Below are 26569 nucleotides of genomic sequence, written 5' to 3' on the forward strand. Positions count from 1 at the left end.
AAAATCTACCTTTCTCTATAACCACCTTTTATAGTTTCTCTAAAGTCTCAATGATGCTTCCCACTATGTCCATAGACAATACTAATAAAACCATATTACAGACATTGAAACACTGGAGACCTTTTGTCCTTCACTGTTAAAATCATCTTATCCACTAGGTTAATTATTGTGCACATCAGTTAAAATGTCTTTTAGAAAAAAAAAATGTCTTTTACATTTGCAGCCAGTTAAGCCGACTGTGCTCTTTTCCCCGTGGGGGCCCGGTGCGCAACGGCTGCAAACAGCAGCCTCCTCAGTAGTGTATGCAGCCTGTTGCCTGTATGGGTTGCCCTAAGGGACCTTGGAGACAGCCCTTTACAGCAGACATTAATGACTGACATGCTGTCCCCAGTCTAGGCTCCAGACAGGTATGCGTGGTGCCTTTGGAAAGCCCCAGGGCACAGTGGCCAGGGTCCACATTGGCCAGGTCATAATGTCCATCCACACCAAGCTGCAGAACAAGGAGCATGTGATTGAGGCCCTCCGCAGGGCCAAGTTCAAGTTCCCTGGCCGCCAGAAGATCCACATCTCCAAGAAGTGGGGATTCACTAAGTTTAATGCAGATGAATTTGAAAACACGGTGGCAGAAAAGCAGCTCATCCCAGATGGCTGTGGGGTCGAGTACATCCCTAATCGTGGCCCCCTGGACAAATGGCACGCCCTGCACTCGTGAGAGCCTTGGCGCTGCCCCCTCCCTACCCATGCCCACCAATAAACCCTACTTTCTTGTCCCTGTCAACAACAACAACAAAAAATGTCTTTTACAGTCAGTCTCCGACTTAATGATGGTTCAACTTAGGATTTTTTGATTTAACAATCACGCAAAAGCGATATGCATTCAGTAGAAATCAGACTTCAACTGTGATCTTTTTCCCAGGCTAGCAATATGCAGTATATGACACTCTTGTGATGCAGCGGCAGGAGGGAGCCACAGTGAGCCACAGACCCCAGTCAGCCACGCGATCAGGAGGGTAAACTACCAGTACATTTAGCCATTCTTGCTTTCACTTTCAGTACAGTATTCAATGAATTACACGAGATAGTCAACACTTTAATGAAAAATAGGTTTTGTGTTAGATGATCTTGCCAACTGTAAGCTAATGTAGATGTTCTGAGCATGTTTAAGGTAGACTAGGCTAAGCTACGATGTATTAAATGCATTTTTGACTTACAATATTTTCAACTTACTTTGGGTTTATTGGGACGTAACCCCATGGTAAGTGGAGGAAGATCTGTATTTTAAAGTCTGTATTTCTCAGTAAAGAGGACTTCTTTCCTTCATGGTTTGTTATAATACTAAGGGCTTACATTGAGTATCTGTGAGGGTCAAAAACATTAGTTACTGTTACTTAAGAACACCTTTCAGACAAAGCCACAAAACAGCTTCTTTTATTTTCTAGTAAGACTAAATTTATTCAATACCCTAGTAAAAGTTTTGATTATAAGTATCCAACAGTATAAAAAGTACAAAACAGATTTGTAGATTTCTAATATATTAATACAAAGTGCATGACTACATACAGTACATCCTACAGGCAAAGAGAGGTGGAAGGGGAAAAAGAAGACTGTGGTTGAGGTCTAGTAATAAATAAATAAATACAGAAGTAGAGATGATCCATATTATAGTATATTCTACCACCAATACTGCAGCCAAAATGTACAAAAAAAAAGAGAGAGAGAAAAAAACCATTTCAAAATAACTCAGGAGGAAGATGATAATGGCTGGGATTCTTGTAACACACCTCAAAGTCTGTGGGAGAGCTGACCCAACTCACTATGTAGTCTGTGCATATGGTGGCTTGTAGTTTTTTCCAGAGGAAGAAATATAAAATTTTAAGTTTAGATTAAGAACTATAAAACTATAGGGTACCCATAAAAATTGGCTCACTCCTTCTTGTTATTTATACTATTCCAATCTTTAAAATCCAGTTTTAAAAATAAGCACTGCGTCATGTTATTACAAGGTAGGCAAGTGATCCTCCCGCATTATGAACAGTCTGAACTGGTGATATATTCTTCCTGAACTTTTAGAAAAGAGGCAATAGATAGTACTTTGGTTTGGGTTCAAGTAAAAGGCTTTTAATGAAGGTTTTACAATTGAAGAGCTCCACGTTTAGGATGTATCATCTAACACCTCAATGTTCAGAAAGCCTGACTAAAAGAAACCAAACCAAAACCAACCCACTCAGCATTAACACACACCTCTTTTCTTTTAGTAGAATTTTACTTTAATATAGAATGAAAAACAAAAAACAAAAACCCAAAACCCTAATAGGTTAAAACAAGTCAAACAACCATTCTACACAGATAAAACCTTCACAAAGGTCAACCGAAGTAATCCAGAGCTAAAACTGAATTGTGCAGATTTTCATTGAAGTCACCAGTCATGTAACATAAACAAATTATTTACACACTTGCAAGCCCTCTAAGAAATGTGCCCCAAGAAGCATTAACCTTTGTTTTTTTCATGTGCCATCCTGAAGACTTGCACATTTTATTTTTCAGATCATTTAACATTTTAATAGAGTGCATTCTCTACCAAGGGGTAATGCTTTGGTACTATTCATATAGGATTGCCTATCCTAAAGATTTGACATTTCCCCAAGAGGAACTTTGATTCTGCTTTAGAAGTTTCATATAAATTAAAAACTTTATCAAATATCAATATGGAGGGAGGTGACACAGGATGCAACATATACAGTCAAGTTACCTCTGTATATTTAGAAATTACTCCTTCAAGATATTCGCACTAGAGAGCTTAGTCCGTCCCGCTTAATATTCAGTAGTACAGGTTTGAATCATCAGAACCTTGGCAACACCGTAATATTTCAAAGTTATTAACAACTACCTCTAGGGGCAAGTCTGTGTTTACTGAGTTATGTCAAATTTATTATAACGAAGGAAAACAAGTGTAGCCAGCCATCTTAAAAAATGCCCCAACCACTGCTTCTCAATATAGAAAGACTAAAACTACATACGTTTATCATACAACAAATCCCATCTCTGTCCCCTGAAATTCCCCTAATTTCATTCATTAGAAGGGGATTTTTTAAAAAAAAGCCTTAAAGAGCACTTTACAGCAGCATTCAGCTTTCCTATGAAATACTCAGCATCTTAAATATTATGTACACTTCTTTTTTTCCTTTTAGTAAGCTAGATACTGGCTTCAGACTTTGTGGAACTGGAGGGAAAATAACCCACTCAAAACTATTCTAGAAATCATCTTTTGGCAGAATAACAGGTATCCAAGTTAAAAATAGGAGGGTCATTTTGTTGGTGTTTTCCAAAATTTAACTCATTTTTTGTTCCCCTTCTACATCAACCTCAGTCACCACTCCTGAGTGGAGATGGGCAGAGGCTCTGGCCCCTGAGCCTCTGGCTTCTCAGCAGCTGCTTTCTTATTGCTGCAGCAAGGCTTGAATAGATGTGTGTCGATGAGGACTTCCCCAAAACGGCCTTTATAGATAATGCCACAGCATATTTTCTGTCTAAAAGAAAAAAATGGAGGGACAACAAAATATATTAAATAAGGCAGAAAAATAAGAATACAAAAAAAGGAAACATCTACTCATCATTATAACTAGTACAGCATGATCAAAGGTTTTACTTCCACAATCTCATCACATTCCTAATGAATGGGCTCCTAGAGTGACCCCAGTTTGCTAGGTAATGGGAATTACCCAGGCACCTTAAATCCCACACTGGAATCTTATCAAATATTAAGAGGGAAGAAGGCAATCTGAGAGACAGCAGTCAGTTTCAGAGGCTGCTCCTGAAGTTATAAACGGTTTCCTCCAAAAATCACCAAATGTTAAAGAAAACAGCCACCATAAACAGGCTGATACAGCTGGTGGTTTTATTTTAATACTGAGCAGACAAAAAATACATACACATATTATCAAATATACATAAAGGCATACAAAAATGACAACACAACAAATCACCCATGGATCACACACTCTAAAAAAAACTATTATTTCCTATGAAGTCCCCCGTATGCCCCTCTCCAATCCCACTCCACCCAATCTCATTCTCTCCTCCTTAATTTCAGGTTTATCACTGTTTTTTCTTTATATACAACGTTTGCATCTCTAAACATATTGCTTGTTATCTCATATATATAATATATAAAATAAAATATATATATAGAAATGCGCATATATGGACTCACACTGTACGCTACAATTGTTTTGCTCAACAGTGACTGAGGTTCATACATATTGCTAGAGCTTTATTTCATTTTAACTTATGTACGGTATTCCACCATGTGAATATACCACAATTTACCCACTCTCCTTCTGATGGGACAATTTACAAACATGCTGTACATACTGGTGCACAGGTCTGAAGGTGTTTTCCTAGGTTACGTTGCTGGGCTATAGGAATGGGAACGTGTTCAACTTTACTCGAAAATGCAAATTATTTATCAATGTGGTTCCCTTCTATTCCTATTTTGCTAAAGGTTTTATTTTAAACCTTGAAGCAAAGTTCAAATTTATCAAACATCTTCAATATACCACTAATACAATAAGCATTTTCTCCCTCCTTTAGGAAACTGTCAAATTATATTAGTTGGCTTTCTAATGCTTCAAACAATCTCACATCCCTAGAATAAATCTAATCTAGTTATGATATATTGTTTATAACATATCAAAGTTATGTTAGCCTCATAGAATGCTTGCAGCCTATGCCCTCTTTTATCCATAATCTGGAAAAGCCAGTGCAAGATTAGAATCATTTGTTTCTGGAATGTTTGGTAGAATTTGTCTATCTAGGCCTGGGATTTTTTGAGGGAAGACTTCTGACCACTGAATCCATTCCTTTATTATGAGACAATTCAGGTTTTCTACTTTTTCCTGAGACAGTTTTGGTGAAGTGTCTTTTTCTACTAATGTATCCACTTCACCTATATGTTCAAATTTGTCATGAAGCTGTTTCTAATATCCTACTGTCTTCTAAACTTCTGCTTTTTCTATAGCTGAATCTCCCTTTTCTTATCCAAGATGCTTATGGGTACCATCTCTTTTTCTTGACCTGCTTTATCTCTAGTAACTTTTTTGGTTATGTTTTTCAAGAACCAACTCTTAGCTTTACTGATACTATCCATTCATATTGATTTTCTACTCCATTTATTTCTACTCCTATCTTTAGGATTTCCTTGCTTTTATTTTTTTTATATTGAGCTTCATTAATCTTTAAATTGGATACATGTAACTTCATTTATTTTAAATCTTTCTTTTGTAAGAAGCATTAAAGACAACTTTTCTTCTACCTCTTTAACTTCATGCCACATGTTTTGATTTGTGGTATTTTTCAGGTTTTTTTTTAGTTATAAGGATTTTCTAATTTATACTTTCTTCTTGAACCCATGGTTTCTTAATTTACAAATATATGGAGGTTTTCATCATTTTATTTTGCTAGATTGATTGATTGATTTATGGATGTGTTGGGTCTTCATTGCTGCACGCAGGCTTTCACTAGTTGCAGCGAACAGGGGCTGCTCTTCGTTGCGGCACGCAGGCTTCTCATTGCGGTGGCTTCTCTTGTTGCGGAGCACGGGCTCTAGGCACACAGGCTTCAGTAGTTGTGGCTTGCGGGCTCAGTAGTTGTGGTGCACGGGCTAACTTGCTCCACAGCACATGGGATCTTCCTGGACCAGGGATCGAACCCATGTCCCCTGCATTGGCAGGCGGATTCTTAACCACTACGCCACCAGGGAAGTCCTGCTAGGTATATTTTAAAACTCTCCATCCTTCCCTTCTTCTCTGGAGGTTTTACATTCTTATTTTTATTCTTTTAGTGGTTATACAGTTAATTAATTGAACTCTAAAGTTATTCAATACATTTACTGTCAACAATACAAAGATATTAGGACATTTTAACTCCCATCACTTCTATTACTTTGACTTATATGTTACTGTTGTCATTTAATTCTTTTTTTAAAAATTCCCATCTATTATCATTTTAAGCCTTCAGTGTTTGTTTAAATTTACCTATAGGCAACAAATATTTATTTATCCTTCTCAGAATTTCAATCTTGGATCTCTTCTTTCTGCCTATAGAATTTTTGTTATTGAGTCAGTTTGGCAGCAAACTCTCAATTTTCTTTTTCTAGTCAAAAAGTCCTATGCCCTCATTTACGAAAGATATTTTTGCTACATATATATAATTTTAAGTTGAGGGCTATTATCTCTTGGGCCACTGAAGGTATTAATCTATTGTTTTATGGCTTCCGTTGTTCGTGCTGAGAATTCAGCTTGTAGGTTTGCTGTTCCTTTGAAAATAATGTCTTTATTCTCTCACTACTTAAAATCTGTTTTGCCTCCCATGTTCCATAGTTTCCCTATGATGTATCTATGGGTGAATCTTCTTCACCCATAAGATAATTGCTTAGTACCTTGCTTTTAACTTGTTAGTCTCCCCAAATCTGTGAACTAGAAAATCCTTAACCACTTTCTCTTTAAATATTCTCTCTTTCTTAGTCTATTATCTCTTTTTTGACTTTGGGGTCCCTCATTCACTCAGCATTTGGCCTCTGATTATTCCTTATTAACTTGTCTACTTGTTGATGCCATTTTTAAAGACATAAAAAATATATATACTTCTAGCCCTTTTACTTTTTTTCAGTGGGAGAGTTGGTCAGAATGAATACCTAGTATACTCCATCATAGGAAATTTAGATTCCTTAACATGATTTCTACTTTAAATCAATTTTAATAGAAAAAACACACAAAATCCACACTCTCAGCTCCATTCTTGCCTAATCCACCTCCAAACACATACGCTACCAGCTGTGTGCCAAATGCCACTTAATTGCTAAGGAAGTGGGAAACCGTTGCCTATAATTAAGAAGGTTTGCTGGTTAGAGTTATTTTCTGTTGCTTTTACCTTTTCCAGTATGTGAGATCTAAAAAGGAAAACACTGGCGTTCTGTTAGAGCCAGAAGCCATCTCTGTATCTGAGCCATCATCTGACTGGTTACTATAACAAGGAGATTGAGCTGGAGAGGCACTTGAGGTGGTACTGTGAGCATCAGAATCTGAAATAAAGTGAAAACAAATTATAATTTCACTATATGCAGCTGCAACTAAGCCTCAGCATAAAACACAGTGAATGAGATAGTAAAAAGAAAAGAAAAAATTTATTTTCTATGCACTACTGACATTTGAAGATATTTGTACTAAAGTGTATCTAAAAGAAAATGAGCTTCCAATAAGATGAAGAGCTGACATACTTTTCTCTATTCTCCTGCTAATAAGTACAACTAAAAATAGATACGGACACAACACATAAAACAAAACTAAACACTCTGAAAGTATGCAACAGCTAGTGAGCTCAAGACTTAAGGAAGGAAGCGGGGGTGAGCTCCCTAGCTTTTATGGGTTTTCTTTTTGTCTCCTAAATCCCAGTCTTGCAGCTGAAGAAGCCAACAACTCAGAAATGTCAATGGGTGCAGATATAGACACACACACAGAGCCAACAGAAGCCTGCCCTCTCTAGCCAAAGGACCAGGAAAGGGGCAGCTTAGCAAGAGAGGAATCCTTTCGGAGACAATAACCACCCCCCCCCCTTTTTTTTTTGCGGTACGCGGGCCTCTCACTGTTGTGGCCTCTCCTGTTGCGAAGCACAGGCTCCGGACACGCAGGCTCAGCGGCCATGGCTCACGGGCCCAGCCGCTCCGCGGCATGTGGGATCTTCCTGGACCGGGGCACGAACCCGTGTCCCCAGCATCGGCAGGCGGACTCTCAACCACTGCGCCACCAGGGAAGCCCAACAATAACCCCTTTACTCCAGCCAAACACCACAGAAAAAAAAAGGGTCCCCACCCCCACCCACTGGAGCAAAGGCCAAGTGGGGAGCCTAGGTTTCCATCCTCCCAAGACTGTTAGGAGGCCCCCCAACACCTCCACCAGGGTGATGTCAGTGGAAGCCCTCTGAAGAGTCGGGGCCTTCACTGTGGCCCACCGGGAACAGGAGCACCCTCACCACGTGGGAGCCTGAATTCCCAGCCCACCCCCACCCAGCCGCAGTCACGAGCTCCTCCTCCCTCAGATACCAAAGGAGGCTGGAAAGGAGGTTAAAAGTCAGGGGGAACCTGACTTTCAACACCACTTGGCAGTAACAAGGTGGTGCCCCCCCCCCATTTCCCCTTCTGGAAAAAAAAAAAAGCCAGTTAAAACAGAAGTAATAAAACTCCAAGTCTTACAACACAATTTAAAAACGTCTAGGTTTCAATAAAAAATCGTTATCATATCCAGAACCAGGAAGATTTCAAACTGAATGAAAAGTCAAGCATCTATTAAACACCAAGATGACAGAGACGTTAGCATGATCTGACAAAGATTTTAAAGCGGCTATGACAAAAATGTTTCAATAAGCCATTATGAACAAGTTTGAAATAAATGAAAACACAGCCTCAGCAAGTAGGCCTCAGTTAAAAAAAGCAGCTATAAAGAACCAAGGAACTGAAATCCGAACTGAAAAAATACAATAAGTGAAATAAAAAGCTGAGTAGACAGGCTCAACAGCAGAATGGAGGGGAAAGAGGAAACAATCAGTGAACTGGAAGAAAGAACAACAGAAATCACCCAACCTGTACAATACAAAGAAAACAAATGAAAGAGCCTTAGAGACCTGTGGAACTACAACAGAAAACATACATTCATGTGACTGCAGTCCCAGAAGAAGAGGAGAAAGAGGGCGGAGGTGAAAAACTACTCAAATATAACGGCTGAAAACGTGCCAAACTTGGCAAGAGACATAAACCTATAGATACAAGAAGCTGAGCAAACCCCAAACAGGATATACCCAAAGAAATCAATGCCAAGGCACATTATAATTAAACTTCTGAACACTAAAGAAAAAGAAAAAAATCTTGAAAGCATCCAAAGAAAAATGATACCTTACCCATAAAGGGAAAACAATAGATCCTGACTTAATAAGGAGTAAAGGCAATTCATCAGATACAAGCTAAACATGATTTAGTGTTTTTGCCCTCAGAAGACTTCATATAAATTTACAAGCCAGAAAATAAATCTTTTGGTTGATAGTCACTGAGCTATAAAGCTATCATACTGCTATTCTCAGCAACAGCAACATCAGACAGGGGTTGAGCCCACCACACATCTTACCTTTGGCTAAAGACTCCCCACCCGCCCCCCCGGATAGGTGGATAGAATAATCCTCCAATTCATAGAACTAATCAAACATTTATTAAGTATCCACTAGACATCAAACCCTGTGTCATATCCTACATGGGAAGAAACAGACTAAAGAAAACTTTTTTGAATAGCGCTCACAAGCATTTTCTATTAACAAAAGTTTATATACAATAGCATAAAATTAAGTATCTAAAACAAAGAAGGCACCAATTGGTGTTTTTAATATGTTCATTTACTTCCAATATATGAATAGCTTAACTTCAGGAAAAAACAACCAAACAAAATTCTCAAGAGTAGCAGGCTTTACATAAAAAAGAATGAAATAATGCCATGTGCAACAAGATGGATGCAACTAGAGATTATCATACTAAGTGAAGTAAGTCAGAAAGAGAAAGACAAATACCATATGAAATCACTTATATGTGGAATCTAAAATATGACACAAATGAACCTATCTATGAAACAGAAACAGAATCACGGACATAGAGAATAGACTGGTTGTTGCCAAGGGGGATGGGGCTGAGGGAGAGAGGAAGTAGGAGGGTGGGGTTAGCATCTATAAGCTTTAACATATAGAATGGATAAACAACAAGGTCCTACTGTATAGCACAGAGGACTATATTCAATATCCTATGATAAACCATAATGGAAAAGAATATTAAAAAAAGAATGTAAAAAAATAAATTAAAAAAAAGGAGTAGCAGGCTTTAAAGGAATAAGTCTACAGGAATATTTAAAAGACTTCCCTGGGACTTCCCTTGTGGTCCAGTGAGTAAGACTCCGCGCTCCCAACACAAGGGGCCCAGGTTCGATCCCTGGTTGGGGAACTAGATCCTGCGTGCGTGCCACAACTAAGAAGTCCACATACCACAAATGAGAAGCCTGCATGCCACAAATAAGAGTCCGCGTGCTGCAACTAAGAAGTCGTCCACATGCCGCAACTATGAAGTCCGCATGCTGCAATTAAAGATCCCACACGTCGCAACTAAGACCCAGTGCAAACTAACTAAATAAATAAATAAACAGCACATACACTGCTAGGGTGTGTGTTTAGAAAAAAAAACAAAAGACTTCCCTAATAATTAACAGCAATAGCAGTCATCTCTATGCTGCTCTAGTGATAGTCATCACTATCCTAGGGAGTGTTTAATACCTATGAACCATTTGAAATTGCAGTTATTTGACCATGTCTACCTATAAAAATGGCAATTTTATATGGTTCAATCTAACACCTGGGACACTAGGATACAATTATATATAGAATCGCAGTTAGGGAAAAAAAACTCTCTTCTAGAATGTAAATCAGGAAATTCTTCAAAGAACTGAAATTTTTGAAGTCTTAAACATTAGGTAGGTAGGATTTGGAAAGGCACAAAAGACTAGTTAGATAGCTTGGGGTAGGTGGGGATGATGAGTAAAATTGGAAGCAGAATATACTATGCACACGAAGGGAACTGACCCTTTCCCTAAAATGGTACATCCAAAGACATGCTAGGGGTTTTCCATTTTATTCTACAGCAACCAGAATCATTGCAGGTTTTAGGAAGAAGAATGACAAAAAGAATGGCTAACATTTATATGGGAATTTATTTCGCTTTATTTTGTTTTACAAAACCCCTTTTACTTGATTATCCTCACTTCTCTGATTAGGAAATTGTGGTTAAATGTTAAGCAACACCAGGGTCACATATTTGTTCAAGAACTGTAACTCAAATCCAGATCTTCAAGCCCTAAGTCCAATGCCTTTCCAGTACACCACAAAGGAAAGAATGTCCCAGGAAGAGGAATACAAGGCAGGTACATGCAAGATGCATGGAAGCAAATATATAACCAGAGACAGGGAAACCATTTAGTGGGTGATGTATAAAAATTCAAATATCTCAAAACTGTTATGGTGCACACAGCTGCTAGCAATTCACAATGCACCTGGGAAAATCATGTTTCACTCTGAGTTTCCAAAATCCAGTTATTTTCAGCTTCCAACCCCTCCACAGCACAGCTTTATCACAAAAATCTGAAATTACACTGGACATATTTCCTTAGGTAAGGCAAAAGTTAGTCAGATGTCACTTTCCCTATAATTAAAGGGAGACGCTAAGAATATACAACGAATATCAATTTTTCTACCCCTCAAGTTATAGAAGAAAATTACTATTTTCTAAATGTTCACTAAAACATTTAAAGAGAATAAAGGGTAGAGTCAGTCTTTCTTCCCCCCTTGGTGATAGCTGGTTAAGAAACAAACATGTATAATTCAAATATACACATATTTGATGTTGCCTAAATATTTTACTATAGATGTATTAAAATATTTTAGCCAAAGATTAAATATATTAACAGAATAACTATGGACTGGTAACACCAACTTACCTGAGAGCAGAGTTAGTAGCAGATCTGGAAAGACTCTGGAGTCCTGTGGCATGAGTTACACTATCCCAGAGAGCAGAATGATATTGTAGAAACAGCACAGGGCTTTGCAATTAGACAAACCCCAGCTCAAATTTATCTCTACCACTTACTAAGTGACCTCGGGTCAAGGTGAAATCATTACTTTGTACTTCCTATCCTAATCTCTAAAATAGAAATCATTGGGATGATTATGTATGTAAAGTGCTTGGTACATATACCAAAATGCTCAAGAGATGATAGTTCTCCTTCCTTCCTCTCATTCTATCTGATCAGTAACTTGTCTTTTTCCATTTTTCTAAAACAAGCACTGAGTGATAAAACTTTGTCTAACAAGGTCCTACAGATTTTTTTTTTTTAGCTGCACTGCACGGGATGCGGCATCTTAGTTCCCCAACCAGGGATGGAACTCGTGCCCCCTGAGGTGGAACCTCAGAGTCCTAACCACTGGACCGCCAGGGAATTCCCCAGTTTTGTTTTTTTTTTTAATCCTGAAAATTCCAATACAGGTCCACCTACAATTCTGAAAATGTTCTCAAAACAAAAGTTTATTCCTAACCCTTTTGGTCACAAAATCTGGCCTGACCTGGACTATAATTAGGTAAGCAAACCTGACTAGCTTATTTACAGTTAGTTTATTCCACCTATATGAATATGCCTACATTTTTCCCACAGAAACACTAATGTGTTTGATTCAATAGTGCTGCCTCAGACCCCCCTGGGTGTAATAAATAACATAATAACATTATATGCAGTGGATTTCCTTTTCAAAATCTGAAATCTAGGGCTTCCCTAGTGGCGCAGTGGCTGAGAGTCCGCCTGCCGATGCAGGGGACACAGGCTCGTGCCCCAGTCCGGGAAGATCCCACATGCCGCGGAGCGGCTATGCCCGTGAGCCACGGCCGCTGAGCCTGCGCGTCCGGAGCCTGTGCTCCGCAACAGGAGAGGCCACAGCAGTGAGACGCCCGCGTACCGCAAAAAAAAAAAAAAAAAAAAAAACTCTGAAATCTAAATTCCTAAATACAGAAGTACCACAAAAGGTCCCCTACCCCCAATGACTTCCAATAAAAGTAGACGAGCTTAATATTAATTTATCATTCCCTTCCCATCCTCTCACCCCACACAACACACCAAGCCCTCTTAAACCTAAAGGTCTTGAGGCTGGCTTTTACTGCAATATCTGAGTTATGATTTCCAAAATTACACTCCAGAGAACCTGGGCTTTAGTCTCAGATTGTCCACTAATTATTTATATACCTTTCTACATATCTCCAGGCCTCAAACTCCTTAAGAATAAAAATCAAGTAAACAAATTTGAAAAGTTCATCCTCTAGAAAATTAAGATGTCAGTAAAGAGATCAGAATGCTCTGTGTTCTTAGCACAATCTGAAGAAGTGGCTGGTGAAAGTACTTTTAAGACACCAAAATCAAAGATAAAGTTCGAAGATTTCATAGAAATAAAATATCTCTCCCAAGTCAACATTGCCTCCCACTCTTTTTTTAAAAAGCAATAAAAGAAAATATGGTCCATACATGCCATGTGCCACCCCAGACAAAAATAAAAACAACTATTCTTAAATCCTCATGTTTCAATATCAAACTTACTGTGACGTTTAAATTCCTTCTGCAGTTTACTGATCTGGTTGCTTTTTATCCTGTTTCCAGATAGAGTTTTCACTTTCTTTGGTTTCAGGGTAGTCTTTAGACTGGGTCCTGCCCTTGCATCTACCACCTGGAAGAAAATACTGAATATTTAATACCATTTTAAAAATGACACCTCTGTATTCCCTTGGTTCAGACGAATGCTTATTTAAAGGAGCCAAATTTGAATTTCCTACTCAGTGTTTGAGAGCTCATGTGCACTTTTAATTATCACATGGTATTAAAGAATAATTTATCTAGTGGTTTTTTTCCTTTGAAGTAAGTAATAGCAGGAGTCTGCTGGGCAAAAAATTTACATAGATTTTATATATGGTGAAAATGACCCAAGTAGGTTAAGAAAAACCAAACCTAACAACAATTAACATTTCTATAGGATGATGTTCCGCAGTTTACAAAAAGTTTTCATATACTTTTGATTTTAACTTCACCACAAAGCAGTAAGCAGTAATTTGTTACTCCAGTTTTAGGGTAAAGAAAAACAAGAGATATTCAACTATGTATTTTGCCTTATTTCACTAAGCTAGTAAATGGGCAAGGGTGGGTGGGGAAGGGGCCCAGATGCAAATCAGGGTTTTCAGACCTATGCTTTATGCTCTTTTTACTACACACCCTTAATCCCTGAGGTCAGCCACGTGAGGGCAATGGCATGTTCTTCCACAGCCTAGCGTGGCCACTGGTCTAGCCCCATATGGTCTCATTTCTCATGCCTTCACTCACATTGGCTATTTGCAGATTTCTACCCTTATGTAAAAGGTTGACATCACCTTCAAAATCACAATTTGGATCTTCTCCAGGTAAGCTATTAATTAAAGAAAAACTCACATTTTTATAGGTTAACAGACCCACAGAAACCTATTATAATAATGAAACATTGTCACCAAAGGACAGTGTAAGGCTAGTGTAAGAAAAAAGGTAAAGAACAAATATTTTTTGCCCGCTTAAAAACAAACATTTTGTATAAATGTCATAAATCTTCTGAAAGCTAGCATACAGAAAAATTAGATAAGACCTAACGGTGTCGTTCTGGTTATTGAAAATATTTTCTAAAGAATTCTAGTGACGTTATAAAGTGAAATGCAAATAGAAAACACATTTACATTCCAGTTTGATCTCAACTAGATTTAATATAGATTAACAATAGCTTCTACGTGAGTGATTACTATGCATTATACTTTATATACATCATCTCATTCAGTTCTTACAACAGTTCTGTGAGACAGCTATTATCTTTGCACTTTATAAATAAATGTCACTTGCCCAAAGTTCACAACTAGTAAGTGGTAAAGGCAGGCTTTAAATCCAGATTATAAACCAATGTGCTCATTAGTACCAACATGAATTAGGACATACATAATCCTAGGAGATGAAAAAAAGGATCCATGTCTAATTAACTCTAGGAATTTCTGGGTTAAACCTAAAAATATGTGAAATGTACACTGTGGATCTCCAAAAATGGGTATATTTGATACAACCTTAGAGAAATGCCATACCAAGCTATTTTGCTCCCCAAAATGCCAAAATGTTAAGTGATTATATCTGAGCAGCAACTAGTGCTTTTCTTTATTCTTTTCAGACTTTTCTACCCTAGGAACATATTATTTCCTAAATTAGGGGGAAAAATTAATGTTACTTTAAATATAACAGAGGTATAATTGAGAAAGACGAAAGATGAACTCACATGATTCCAGTTTTTTTTTGATCCTGCTGGCAGTTTCTTCCATCTTTTCACAAGCAGGACACAGGCATTACAGATGTCTCCTGAACGAGTCTCATGTAACCTGATAAGAAAACAATCAAACCTTTATTAGTCTCCTTTACATTAAAGAACTCATGCAAGTACATTTCTTTTAGAAAAAACACTATTTATAGTTTATAGATGTCATTTCTAATTGTCTGGAGTGATCCAGTTCCATTGTTTCTGTAGAATATTTCAGAAATATAATTAACTTCTAGATCCAATGAATCAATTCCATGTGCTACAATTTGGTCATTTTAAAATAAAGAATGTTTTTTAAAACAATAGCAAAATTTAAGACCTAGAGAAGATCCTGGTCACCATGGTTTTAAACAATGCTGTCCAATTAATCTTTCTTGAAATGTGTAGATACTTCATAAGCAATAAAACACGACCCTTTAAGTAAAATAATGTGCCGTGATATTCTAGTTTCACAACAAACAAAACCAGAGAGGCACTGTAATTTTTTTTTTAATGAATACATCTGCATGGGGGAAAGAAATCTATAGTTACCAAGCTATTTTTTAATTGTCTCTCTGAGGAATTTTTCATTTACTATACTTTTCCTGTATTATAAATACACAGAAAAATACTAATAACATTTATTATATATACAATTGGAAATAAAGACATTAGGAGAAAAATGTAATTTCAAAAGGCAAGGTTGGTTAGTGGAGACTCTTTGACAACCTTCAAAATTAAGTACAAAGTCTAGGATTAACAATAAATAATCCACAGAATGTTTTGATAAGAACAGTGGTGAAATTAATTTCTAACATGGGAAATGGCTCAACATTAAGTATTTTATTTCATCCAAGTATTTGTTGGAAAGTAATTTCCATTTTATTAAGCAGAGGTTTATTGTCAAAAGATAAATAAAGAACGAAATTATAAAATAAAAGCTAACATAGCCTGACAGGTTTCAGGGCAGTACATTAAGTCCTGCTAGTATCCTCAGCAGATTGGGTTAAAATATATTTCTATAATTTAGAAAAACAATACAAAGGACAGAAAACTAGTGGAGGACAATTACTGTAAGAGAGAATAAGGGTAATTTTTAAAAAAAAATCTCTTTGTACATCCTGAAGTTAACAAAAGGGTTTGTTTGATTATAACTTCTAAAGGGCTTCACAATTAATTTGGTAGTTCCTCATAATCTAGAAAAAGGAAGGCTGTCAGTATTGTTTGATTTAAGAGCAAGTGCCTTGAAATAACCTAGATTAGAATATGAGTGATTTTAATTATTAGCACACTGTTCCAATCCCTTTGCTTAGAAATACTTCTGTATACTGTGATCTTTTTCACTCCAAAAATGGTACAAACATCACATGATCTTACCCAAAACAGCTCTGGAAGTCCTTTTCATAGCGTTTACTGTCAGTGAATCGAGAACTGGAGGATTTAGCTCTGCAAATACAGCAGCCCTCTATACTTCGGTACATCTTTGGCTTGTGAAAACCAAACATCTTTTCTTCTGGGCAATAGTCTGTAAAGCCAAGGGAATTGATGACACAGCTTTGTTGAGGGCTATAACAAGAAACCATTAAAAGCGAACTCTCTGCTCCACCCTACCCCCAGCAATGCGGTATTACATGACGGAGAGAGGAGGGCACTGGTGAAAACCTCTTGGACCCACCTCAATTCTAGGCACACGAGCATAGCAAGTGTCTAAAACACACAAAGTAGCTCAGGTATTTAACAAGGCTTCTACTACCTCCTTCTCCCCTCCTGGCAAACACTCATTCTAAATGTGCAGGAAGGGTACTTCCCTGGTGGTGCGGTGGTTAAGGGTCCACCTGCCAATGCGGGGGACACCGGTTCGATCCCTGGTAGGGGAGGATCCCACATGCTGCGGGGCAGCTGGGCCCGTGCGCCACAACTACTGAGGCTGCGCTCTAGAGCCCACAAGCCACAACTACCGAAGCCCACACCTCTGGAGCCCGTGCTCCACGGCGGGAGGGGTCACCGCAATGAGAAGCCCACACGCCACAACGAGGAGTAGCCCCTACTCGCCGCAACTGGAGAAAGCCCGCACGCAGCAGACAAGACCCAACGCAGCCAAAAAAGGATAAATTAATTAATTAATTAATTTTTAAAAATAAATAAAATAAAATTGCAGGAAGGAGGCATTTTCTAAAATTCAAGATTTTAAGTAGAGAATACAACAAACTCTCCCCACTATCCTGTGAAGTAATGGAATCATACACAATGGAGGACACATCCTAAAATTTAAGCTAAGGCACCCCTTTTTATTTTGCATCTCTGCATTAATGTGATTCCCTCCTCTTGGAAAGTTTTGAGCATTTACTACAGGACCACTATTTGATACTAAGCACAAAAGTAGCTCAATATGCATCAACCTACACTACTTTGCCCTATGGGAAATCAGAGGGGATTTCTTCTGTGATAAATGGGAAGTTCTAAGGCAAGTTGTTCCTGAATTGAAACTACTGAAAGGAGGACGTAAAATACACAAAACTCCAGGGTTATAATTTAAGAATAATAATTTTATAAATCATTAAGATAAATTAAGAATGAGCTCATGTTGCCTGCCCAGTGGTCTGCCCCTCACAGCTGTTACAGAGGTTTTTGAAGTTTTTCAATGAGGTGCTGTGCCTTAGAACAGTAATAGTGGGAGGCATATGTTCAAAAACGTAAACTGTGATTTCCATGATCAAAAAAATCTCAACATCAAGCAAGGAAGGCAGATGCAGCTCCAGGGCCGGATGCAACAAAAATGTAGCTGGCAGTAAACAAGTACCTTGTAAGTAATTTAGAATATCCAAACCAAGGACCAACTTCACCAGAACATCTGGACTAAGAGAGGTGATGAAACGGTAATGAACAGAAACTAAACCCCAAGGGACAAATCCAGAGCAGGGTGTGTGTGTGTGTGTAAAGGTCCAAATACAAATTATCACAAAACCATCATATAAAGCATCAAGAAGAGAAAATTATTAATACCAGCTAGATTTGTGCCCACAGTTTTAGGAATTATAACTACAGAACACCACCCTTTTAAAAGTTCTTTTAGAAATATACTCAAATATACAAGTAAAACAAAAATTTTGGTGTTTGTCTTTGGATGACCTCTTGCCTAACCACATTCCATTCCATTTCTGGTTAGCCATACCAGAGCAAGTATATGAAAGTGATTCAGAAAAATAACCAAATATCCAGGATGTCATATGTGTGTGTGTGTGTGTGTGTGTGTGTGTGTGTTTGAGATGCAGGGATTCTGAAATATAAACAAATGATTTATAACTTGTTTTTAAGAAAATATTTTATCAGTAAATAACTAAAGACTTAAGTCTTCCTTTTAAACAGGGGCCACTGTTCATTAAGTGTTCTTTGATGTTTTTGTTGGTGAGGGAGGCAAGCAAAAAGGGAGGTGCAATGGGGCAGAAGGACACTGATGCATTTCAATAATTAAGCCTAAACTAACAGTTACTTTAAGAATTGTTAAAACAAGAAAATAAAATACTCCTAGTTGATTAAGTTAATTATTTTCATTAAATGAGATTTTTTGAAAGGAAAAAAATGAGGAAGGTGCTCTGTATATAGTAGGAAAAGGCACAGACCTGTGAAATGAGGTAGATTTCTTTTTCCATCTAACAAACCCATATGATGAATGAAAAGAAAATTGCCTCCTGAGAAAATGGCCATGTGCTGCTTTGGAAAAAACCACGTCAAATGACACAGGTTTATAGAAACTTATTAAAATAAGTACTCAGAAAGTAGAAGCTATTGCTTTAATTTGTATATTTCTGTTTTGAGGCAAAAATGTAACATAACTTTCTAGTTCTTACACCAAACTGTGGGCTCTCCAAACTCCCCCAACACCTTCCATTACCATCAAGGTCAAAAGTCCAGAGTTCCTCTTGCAGTCACCAGCTTCATCAATAGCTCTAGGAAACTTCAACCTCTCTTCTCAGCAAGGATAAAGGAAGTATACAGCAAGGAAGGCCAGTTCATTCCATTAACACACAGACCAAATCCTATTACAACAGACAGACTCCTATCTCTACCCTCACAATCCCCTTCTCTCCACAAATAAACATGCCATCAAAACTATACAAAAATCAGATCATCTCCAATATATGAACTACCTTCCCTGAGGCTGGATTTGACCAAGAAGCCAGAGTTTGTGCCAGTTATCATGGGGGCAAGCTGCTAAGAAATACTAGGGCTACCGCTAGGTACTGAGGCTTTCCTTTTCATCAGCAGCTACTGTGAATCAACTGTTCATCTTCAGTATGATTTTTGTTGTTGTTGGGGATCTCCACAAAACTTACCCAATAGTACCAGTGAAACAATCCATTCTTCAGCTTGAGGATATTCTTCTTAGACATCAGAAAAAATACAATAGCCTGATGTCTTCTGATTGATAATCTTTTATGTAGCTCTGCAACCTTTTTTTCCTGACAAAATTCTTCTGCCTAAACATCTGAGTGGGGTCTAAATCCTAGGGTTCACCCTCTTCCAAGCAGTGCTAAATGCAGTAAGCAGGCAGGCACTTGTCCTAATGCAGCACACAAGTAGCGCATGAGCCTTTTAATGGATGATTACTTAATAAACCTATTAAACCTTTTCTGAGCTTATTCCTGCACTTGAGAGGTACCTGGGAATCTGCAGCAAATACGCAGGCGTTTCATTCTGGGCTCTGTTTACAGCAACCCAGTTAAGCAGTGGTTGGTGTTTAGCCATTTTGAGCTTTGGGGAGCAGAGATTAACTGAAAATATTTTCACAAAATCTACAGACCCACTAATGTTTTAAAAAACAAAAAACCTTACCTAATCTCTGAGAAAAAACTAAGGACACAAACTGGCTCTGAAACCAAGTTACTTTGTATATTTGAGAGGGTAGTGGGTGAGCATGGCACATTTGATTTTAAACTTGGAATTTCTGTTATCTCAACAAACCGGGTGGTTCTTTAGAATACTTCTTTCCTATAAAAATACTGAATCACTATGTTGTATACCCGAAACTAACATAATATTGTGAATCAACTTCAATTTTAAAAAAAGAATATTTCTTTCCTAATTCCACATTTGTGCAATATTAAATGATCCCTCCAGAACAATCTATTTTATCTGTTCAAATTATTTGTGATTTTTGCATCTATTCTTATAGGTGTCACATCATTCAACAGTGTTTTAATAGAAGGAAGCTAATACCATCTGCTTCCTAATTGATGAATAGTTACAGATGAGAGTGTACCCCGTACAATCTCACCCTTAAGCATGTATTTGCAGAAGGCAGAAGAAAATGTACCTTTGAGATAAAGGCAAAAATCAGAAAGAAGTAAAATGCTGATTAAAAACCGTCATTTGCCTTCTAAAATTAGATAGTAGTGATAGCTGCAAAACTCTAAATACACTAAAAGCCACTGAATTGTACACTTTAAAGAGTGAATTTTATGGTACATAAATTATATCTCAATAAGCTTGTTTTTAAAAATAAAAATAGACTGGGTTGGGAATTCTCTTATTGTCTTTATTCATCTTTGTAACCTCAGCACCTAGAATAGTGCCAATCATGTGGTATGTACTCAATAAATGTGTTGATTAAACTTTTTTAAAAAGCTGTCATTTGTATAGCACTTCATGTTTTATAAAGCACTTTCACTGACATTAGTTCTTTATCTACTGTCAGCCAAAAAGCCACAAATTTTTTTCAATACTGTAACAGTTAAAGACAAATCAACCATGCTGAAATTACTGTTCTGTCCAATTTAATTCAATCGCCCCAAATTAAAAAGATTAAAGTTAATAGCTAAGTCAGCAAAAGCCATAAGAGAAATAACTATAATTACATGAACAAATAGCATACATAGACAACAATGTGAATTTTTTAAATGCAACAATCAATTCTAAACATTTGTTTTGATTGATTTACTGGGGTTTCTTCCACTTTAAAACTTCCAAAAAGTTGATCGTAAAAATTCAGTGATCGGGCTTCCCTGGCGTCACAGTGGTTAAGAAGCCACCTGCCAATGCAGGGGACACGTGTTCGAGCCCTGGTCCGGGAAGATCCCACATGCCGCGGAGCAACTAAGCCGGTGCACCACAGCTACTGAGCCTGCACTCTAGAACCCGTGAGCCACAACTATTGAGCCTGCGTGCTACAACTACTGAAGCCCACGTGCCACAACTACTGAAGCCCACACGCCTAGAGCCCGTGCTCCACAATAAGAGAAACCACCACAATGAGAAGCCCACGCACCGCAACGAAGAGTAGACCCCACTCGCCGCAACTAGAGAAAGCCCACGTGCAGCAACAAAGACCCAACGCAGCCAAAAATAAAATAAATAAATAAATTTACCTTTAAAAAGAATTCAATCATCAACTTAATGAAAGGATGGGAAATGCAACCTTAGTGTTGGACAAGGAAAGGCTGAAGTAACCACTGTTTATTTTATCAAGATACAAAAGAGCCAATTCTAATCTGATCTAATGAGATTATGAAGCCAAGGAGCAGGGATGATGTCTTACTACACTTAATTCGGCACACATAAGGTAAGTTTACTAAGTACGATACAATATAAATGGGAAAGAAATCTTCACAGCCAATAGTGAAGGGATGCTATTTAAGAAAAGTTTTCTGAAAAATAGCTTGAAGGCGATGTCTTACAATTTTTAATAATACCAAATACCTGATTTTAAGTTCCAACTAAGAAACAGTATGAAGAATCGTGAAATGCAAATTTTAGAGCTTCTAGTACCCTTTTTAATATGGAATTAGGAGACAGTGAGGTGAAGAACTTAATTCTGCAGAGTATTTTCTTGTCTTTCAAATCTTATAAGGGTGTGATTTTAACATTTAGGAAAATGGAGAGGGTCCTTATTATGATAAATGTAACATGTATTAGGCTCACCTTAGTTGTTATGTATGCTTTGAAGGACACCAATAGTTCCTCCAATGTAATAACTTCCCCAATTTTACTTTCTAGACTCCTTCTGGGTAGTAAAGTCTTTCTTATAGTCAAAAGTACCTTTCAAAACTCAAAATGCCACTGGATGGACTAGATAGATAGAAGAAAACAGAGAGAAGTAAGTATGCCAACGATGATAAATCAGCTTTACAGTTAACTTCACAACTTGTCCATGCCATCTTGAGAAGTGAAATTCTGATGCACAAATTAGGGGTGCAACCTCCCAAATTAAAACATTCCTCAATTAAAGTTATCTTAGTTTTCAACAGACCAAAACCCTATAGCTTCTAATCATCACTTTTTCTCTCTAAAATCCAAATGACCTAGACCTTTAAAAAAAAAATACATAAGAAATTGGAAGCAACCTAAATGTCCATGGATTCTCAGACTGGTTTACGTATGGTGTCTTCATAATACAGAATACCCTTTCAGCCCTTCAAAAGATGGCAGTAGTTCTACGACATGTGCAGGGAGGGAACTTTTATCCAAGGTATCTTGTTATACAGTATAATCCCATAGTATGTTTTTAATGAGAACCTAAATACACAAACTGGCTTTTTAAAATAGATTTTTAAAAACTAGTAAACAGCAGTTGCCTCTGAAGGGTGCAAGAATGAAGGAGGCTTACTTTCACTTTACTCCCTTCTATACTGATATTTTTTTTAATCAAGGGCACCACACCCCAAAACCTTAAGTTATCATCACATATCTTAACTAAAGAGGAATCTGAAAACTCCCAGAGAGTTTAAATAAACTTCCTCAAAGACATACGGACAAAGAGACACACATTAGGAAATATATTCCACAGGAGAGAGTACAGAATAGACTAGTAAAATCAGAACAGACAGAACAGAATGGGAAGGAAACTGCAGAGAAGAGACAAGCAAAAGATTTGTAAAGTGGGAAGGAAGCAGTGGTGAACAAAGACAAAAGGAACCAAGCAACCAAAGACAACTTTGAAGTGAAGGAGATGTATTCTTTAGACCTGAACTTTAAACGGCAGGATGATGGGAAATGAAGAGAAATACGAAAAAACACTCATGATCAAAAGCTATGGGCAACCTTGAGTTTGTGGAACTAGTAATGCTACCCTCGACACCATTTTAGTCAACAGTACGCTATCTTTAATCACATATAAGTACAGGATCCAGTAAACACTAACAGTGTAACTGGAGCAACACTTCACAAAGGGTCAAACAGGACTGAGTGTTTTGTGTTCTCCTACTGCTAGGCCACTTGGATGCAGTATTCCCCTACAAGGAGACATGTTTCGGCAGGGCTTAAGGAAAGCCATGGAGCAATTAAACACTACTATTTCCTCTCACCTGCTTCTAGTAGAGACCAACCCACATCCCAACACCAAAGGTTCTGAATTTACTGATTCACTTTTTTAAGTGAAATTTAACAATTTAAACCTGCCTGGAGGAAAACCGAAAAAGAGGTGATGGATCCCCACTTGTTCGCCAATAGCTTCTCCAAACATGTACCCAGCCTGAGAAATTACATGGTAAAATATTTATACAGTGGTGCCTATGGAATCCACGTTAGCAGAATCTAGAACTCCTCCTACGGGAAAGCGGTCAAACTCAGAAATAAGTGTTCAGCTGAAGTGGCACAGGTTAAAAATAAAAATCACAAATCCAGGTCTGAGTTTTAGATAGTATGAAAAAATCCCATTTTGACAGTGTTATTAAAAAATCTGGGTATCCCAATACCAGATTAAGAGAGATTCCAGTGGATGGGAAAGTTAAAGGTTGGGAACATAGTATTTATTTGCTTTTAAGAGATGATTATCAGTAAGACATGCAACTATTGTGAGTGTGGTGAAGAAGGCGCTATGAGTCAAGTTGGAGTCTATTTCTGCTTTTGTCTTTACAAGTAAATACGAAGTCACTTAGAATTTTACTTCTCCCTTTGTAATATTAGGGTGAAATCACTTAGAATTTTAACTTCTCCCTTCGTAATATTAGGGTGAAACCTCACTTCTACTTTCCAGGGACGCTGTGAAGCAAGAGTAGAAGATAACAGTGTATGTACATCATTTATTTCCTTAAATTTATAAGACTTGCACATTATAGAAATATGAACTCTATCTGTCCCAAGGCACGCACAACAAATTAAAATGAAGGTAGAATCTTGATTTCTGAAGGTTTTCTTTTAAGACCAGGTTTGTGGGAAAAGAGACACTTAGCATTTTCAGAGAGACTTTTAAGTTCATGAAACTAGACCATATTCCTTTCAGTGAAGCTTGTTCTCCCATTTTCAAGTTTGACAAAAATGTGAAGAAAGCACACACCTGGTCTAACCCAAACCTCAGGAAAGTTCCTTAAGCTCTCTGAAGCACCAATACAAGAACTGGCAGTCCTAACCTTTAAATGCCCCAAATTGATTATATAGTCTTCTCTTCCAAACACGCTCTTCCTGTGTTTACCTATCTTGGTTATCATCCATACAGTCACATATAAAATCTGCAAGTCAACTAGGCTCTCTCTTCTCATCCTCTGCATGGTCCCCACCATGTCCACGATGAAATCCTTAGAAAAATCTGCTTCTTCCTTCACTTCTCTGGTTCATGTCCCTTCCATCCCTATTGCCTGTTTGTCCCTCATTATGGTGTTCGAACACCTGTCAGAGCCTCATAACCGACTTCCTTGCACCCTTCAAACAGGTGGTATCTTCCTAAAGTTCATATGTTAATATCCCTTCCAAGGTACCAACACTGGCTTCAGGATACATCCAAACTCCTTGGCAAGAAATTCAAAGCTTTTCAGGATCTAGTCCTGGCTACCAGCTGCTCCCAGCTTAGAATTCTGATATTCCAGGAGTGTCAAACCAACTTTAATAACTAGCCGCATCTCTACTTAGGCTCCTATTTTTGTCCAAGATGGTTTCTCCTCCATCCCCTTAACCTGAGAAATTTTTTAAGGATTATATCTTTTTACAAAACCTTTCCATAGCTAACAAACACACCTGAACTTGTTTAATATGTTATTTCCTCTACTCAATGATAAACCGTTACAGGGCAGAAACTAAATGTATTATTTCCTCTACTCAATGATAAACTGTTACAGGGCAGAAAGTCTTACATTACAACCAGGTGCTGAATGTACAAAGTATACAAAACTGGGTGGAACTTGCTAAGAAGAGTGGGGTGGCCAAAATAGTGTTGAACAGTGTTTTTAAGGGCATGAAATAGGAATGGTGTCCATAATAAAAACATGTATTAAAAAACTGATGTTTTGAATGGTGTCATTTTTCTTTAACATTTAGTCTGTTGACTTTTGTGGAAAAAAATTGTGAGCTTTAAAGATTTCCAGGAAATGTAAACCAAATGAATTACTTTAATTAGAAAAGATTAATAGTAAACAAGTCAATGCTTTCATAACAACTGGTAGAAGAAATATTTCTTGCTGATTTCAAGCAGGCACGTGGAGAGGAAGGGAAGATTAGGAGAATACTGTGCGGAGAAATGAATCGCAAAATGAGAGCTATTTAAACTCAGCATACATTAACACCAACCAAATTTAAAAAAACATTAATCCAAACAAACTTATAGTACGTGAAAACAACTAAATATGAAGCTAGAAATGAATTAGTTTTGTTCAACTGCAACTTTTGTACTTGAATATATAATAGCAAGTGTGCCTGTGACTTCCATATTTCTAGTACAAAAAGAAAACTTCGCTCCCTTGAAAATACACTCCCCCTTCTTATGCATTAGCTGCATTTCCAGATCATTTCCATAATACAGAAAACCTTAGTTGCAGATTCAATTAAAAGAGAAACTGACAAAAAAGAGAGAAAGAAACTGGAGAACCAAAAGACAATAAAATATTTTCACTTTATAACAGGACACTCTTGTGGACAAGAGAAATCAGGAAGAAAGAAAATAGCATATTCTAGATTTCCACAGGACTTTTTGATGTAAAGTGGTTGAATCAGAATTGGATTGGCAACCAGGAGTTGAAGGCAGTGTACTCCCAGAACCAGTTCCTGAAGGTGGGGGAGAGGCCAAAGACATTCATTCTTTCCACTCATCATTTACTGAATTACTTCCTCCAGCAAGGAAACTGATCCAGGCCTCAGTTTTGTCTTCTGTAAAATGTCTACTTCCCAAAGTTGTCAGGACAATAGTCAGTATTTACCAAGCACATGATTTGCTTATTTATATCCCCAAGAACCAGGTATTACTATTATTATTGCTATTCTGCAGGTGACAAAATTTGACTACAAAATGACTTACATCTTTAAGATGATCAAGTCTTTGGAACCTAGGCATTTCAACCCCAGAGGCTTTTGAACAACTAACCTAGTGCCTCAACAAATGTGTTCCCCTCATTCTTAGCCAATTATATTCCCAACACTGCTTAGGGAAAAAAAGAAAACATAATACTTTTAAAGCAACCTACTATGTGCCTGGCACAGTAAATTAATTTGTCCTTACAACAGCTTATGAAGTTGGTTTAGATTTCAAATAAGCTTAAGCTTTCCCCAGTGAAAAACTTATTTTACATGGAAAATCATTCTCAAATTGCTTTTTTGACATAAATCTGCCTGAATTTGAGCCTCATGAGCCAGGGTTTCCCAGGGCCTGATTACAACTCTGGGAAAAAATTGATCATCCAGGTTC

The 26569-nt window shown here is 37.6% G+C and overlaps 1 protein-coding gene and 1 non-coding gene across 5 annotated transcripts in view; one reads left to right on the plus strand and one right to left on the minus strand.

The window, feature by feature from the left end:
- The first annotated feature begins 217 nt into the window (after positions 1-217).
- LOC132434622 (small nucleolar RNA SNORA70) lies at positions 218-352 on the plus strand. The gene has a single exon (XR_009521345.1). It is a non-coding gene; the product is annotated as a small nucleolar RNA SNORA70 (small nucleolar RNA).
- A 1092-nt stretch (positions 353-1444) lies between these two features.
- SINHCAF (SIN3-HDAC complex associated factor) overlaps positions 1445-26569 on the minus strand; it is a 29445-nt gene continuing 4320 nt past the window's right edge. For 3 of the 4 annotated variants that reach the window (XM_060024534.1, XM_060024537.1, XM_060024535.1), the window contains exons 2-6: positions 16342-16489; positions 14947-15046; positions 13212-13338; positions 6928-7078; positions 1445-3527 (exon numbers count right to left, since the gene is read on the minus strand). In XM_060024534.1, coding sequence (XP_059880517.1) covers positions 3368-3527; positions 6928-7078; positions 13212-13338; positions 14947-15046; positions 16342-16469 — 666 coding nt within the window. In that variant the 5' untranslated portion in view covers positions 16470-16489 and the 3' untranslated portion in view covers positions 1445-3367. Of the gene's footprint in view, positions 3528-6927; positions 7079-13211; positions 13339-14946; positions 15047-16341; positions 16558-26569 lie in introns of those variants that run through there. The other variant, XM_060024533.1, reaches the window with a different exon arrangement.

The sequence above is a fragment of the Delphinus delphis genome, chromosome 11 (assembly GCF_949987515.2).
Source record: "Delphinus delphis chromosome 11, mDelDel1.2, whole genome shotgun sequence".
NCBI classification, from domain to species: domain Eukaryota; kingdom Metazoa; phylum Chordata; class Mammalia; order Artiodactyla; family Delphinidae; genus Delphinus; species Delphinus delphis.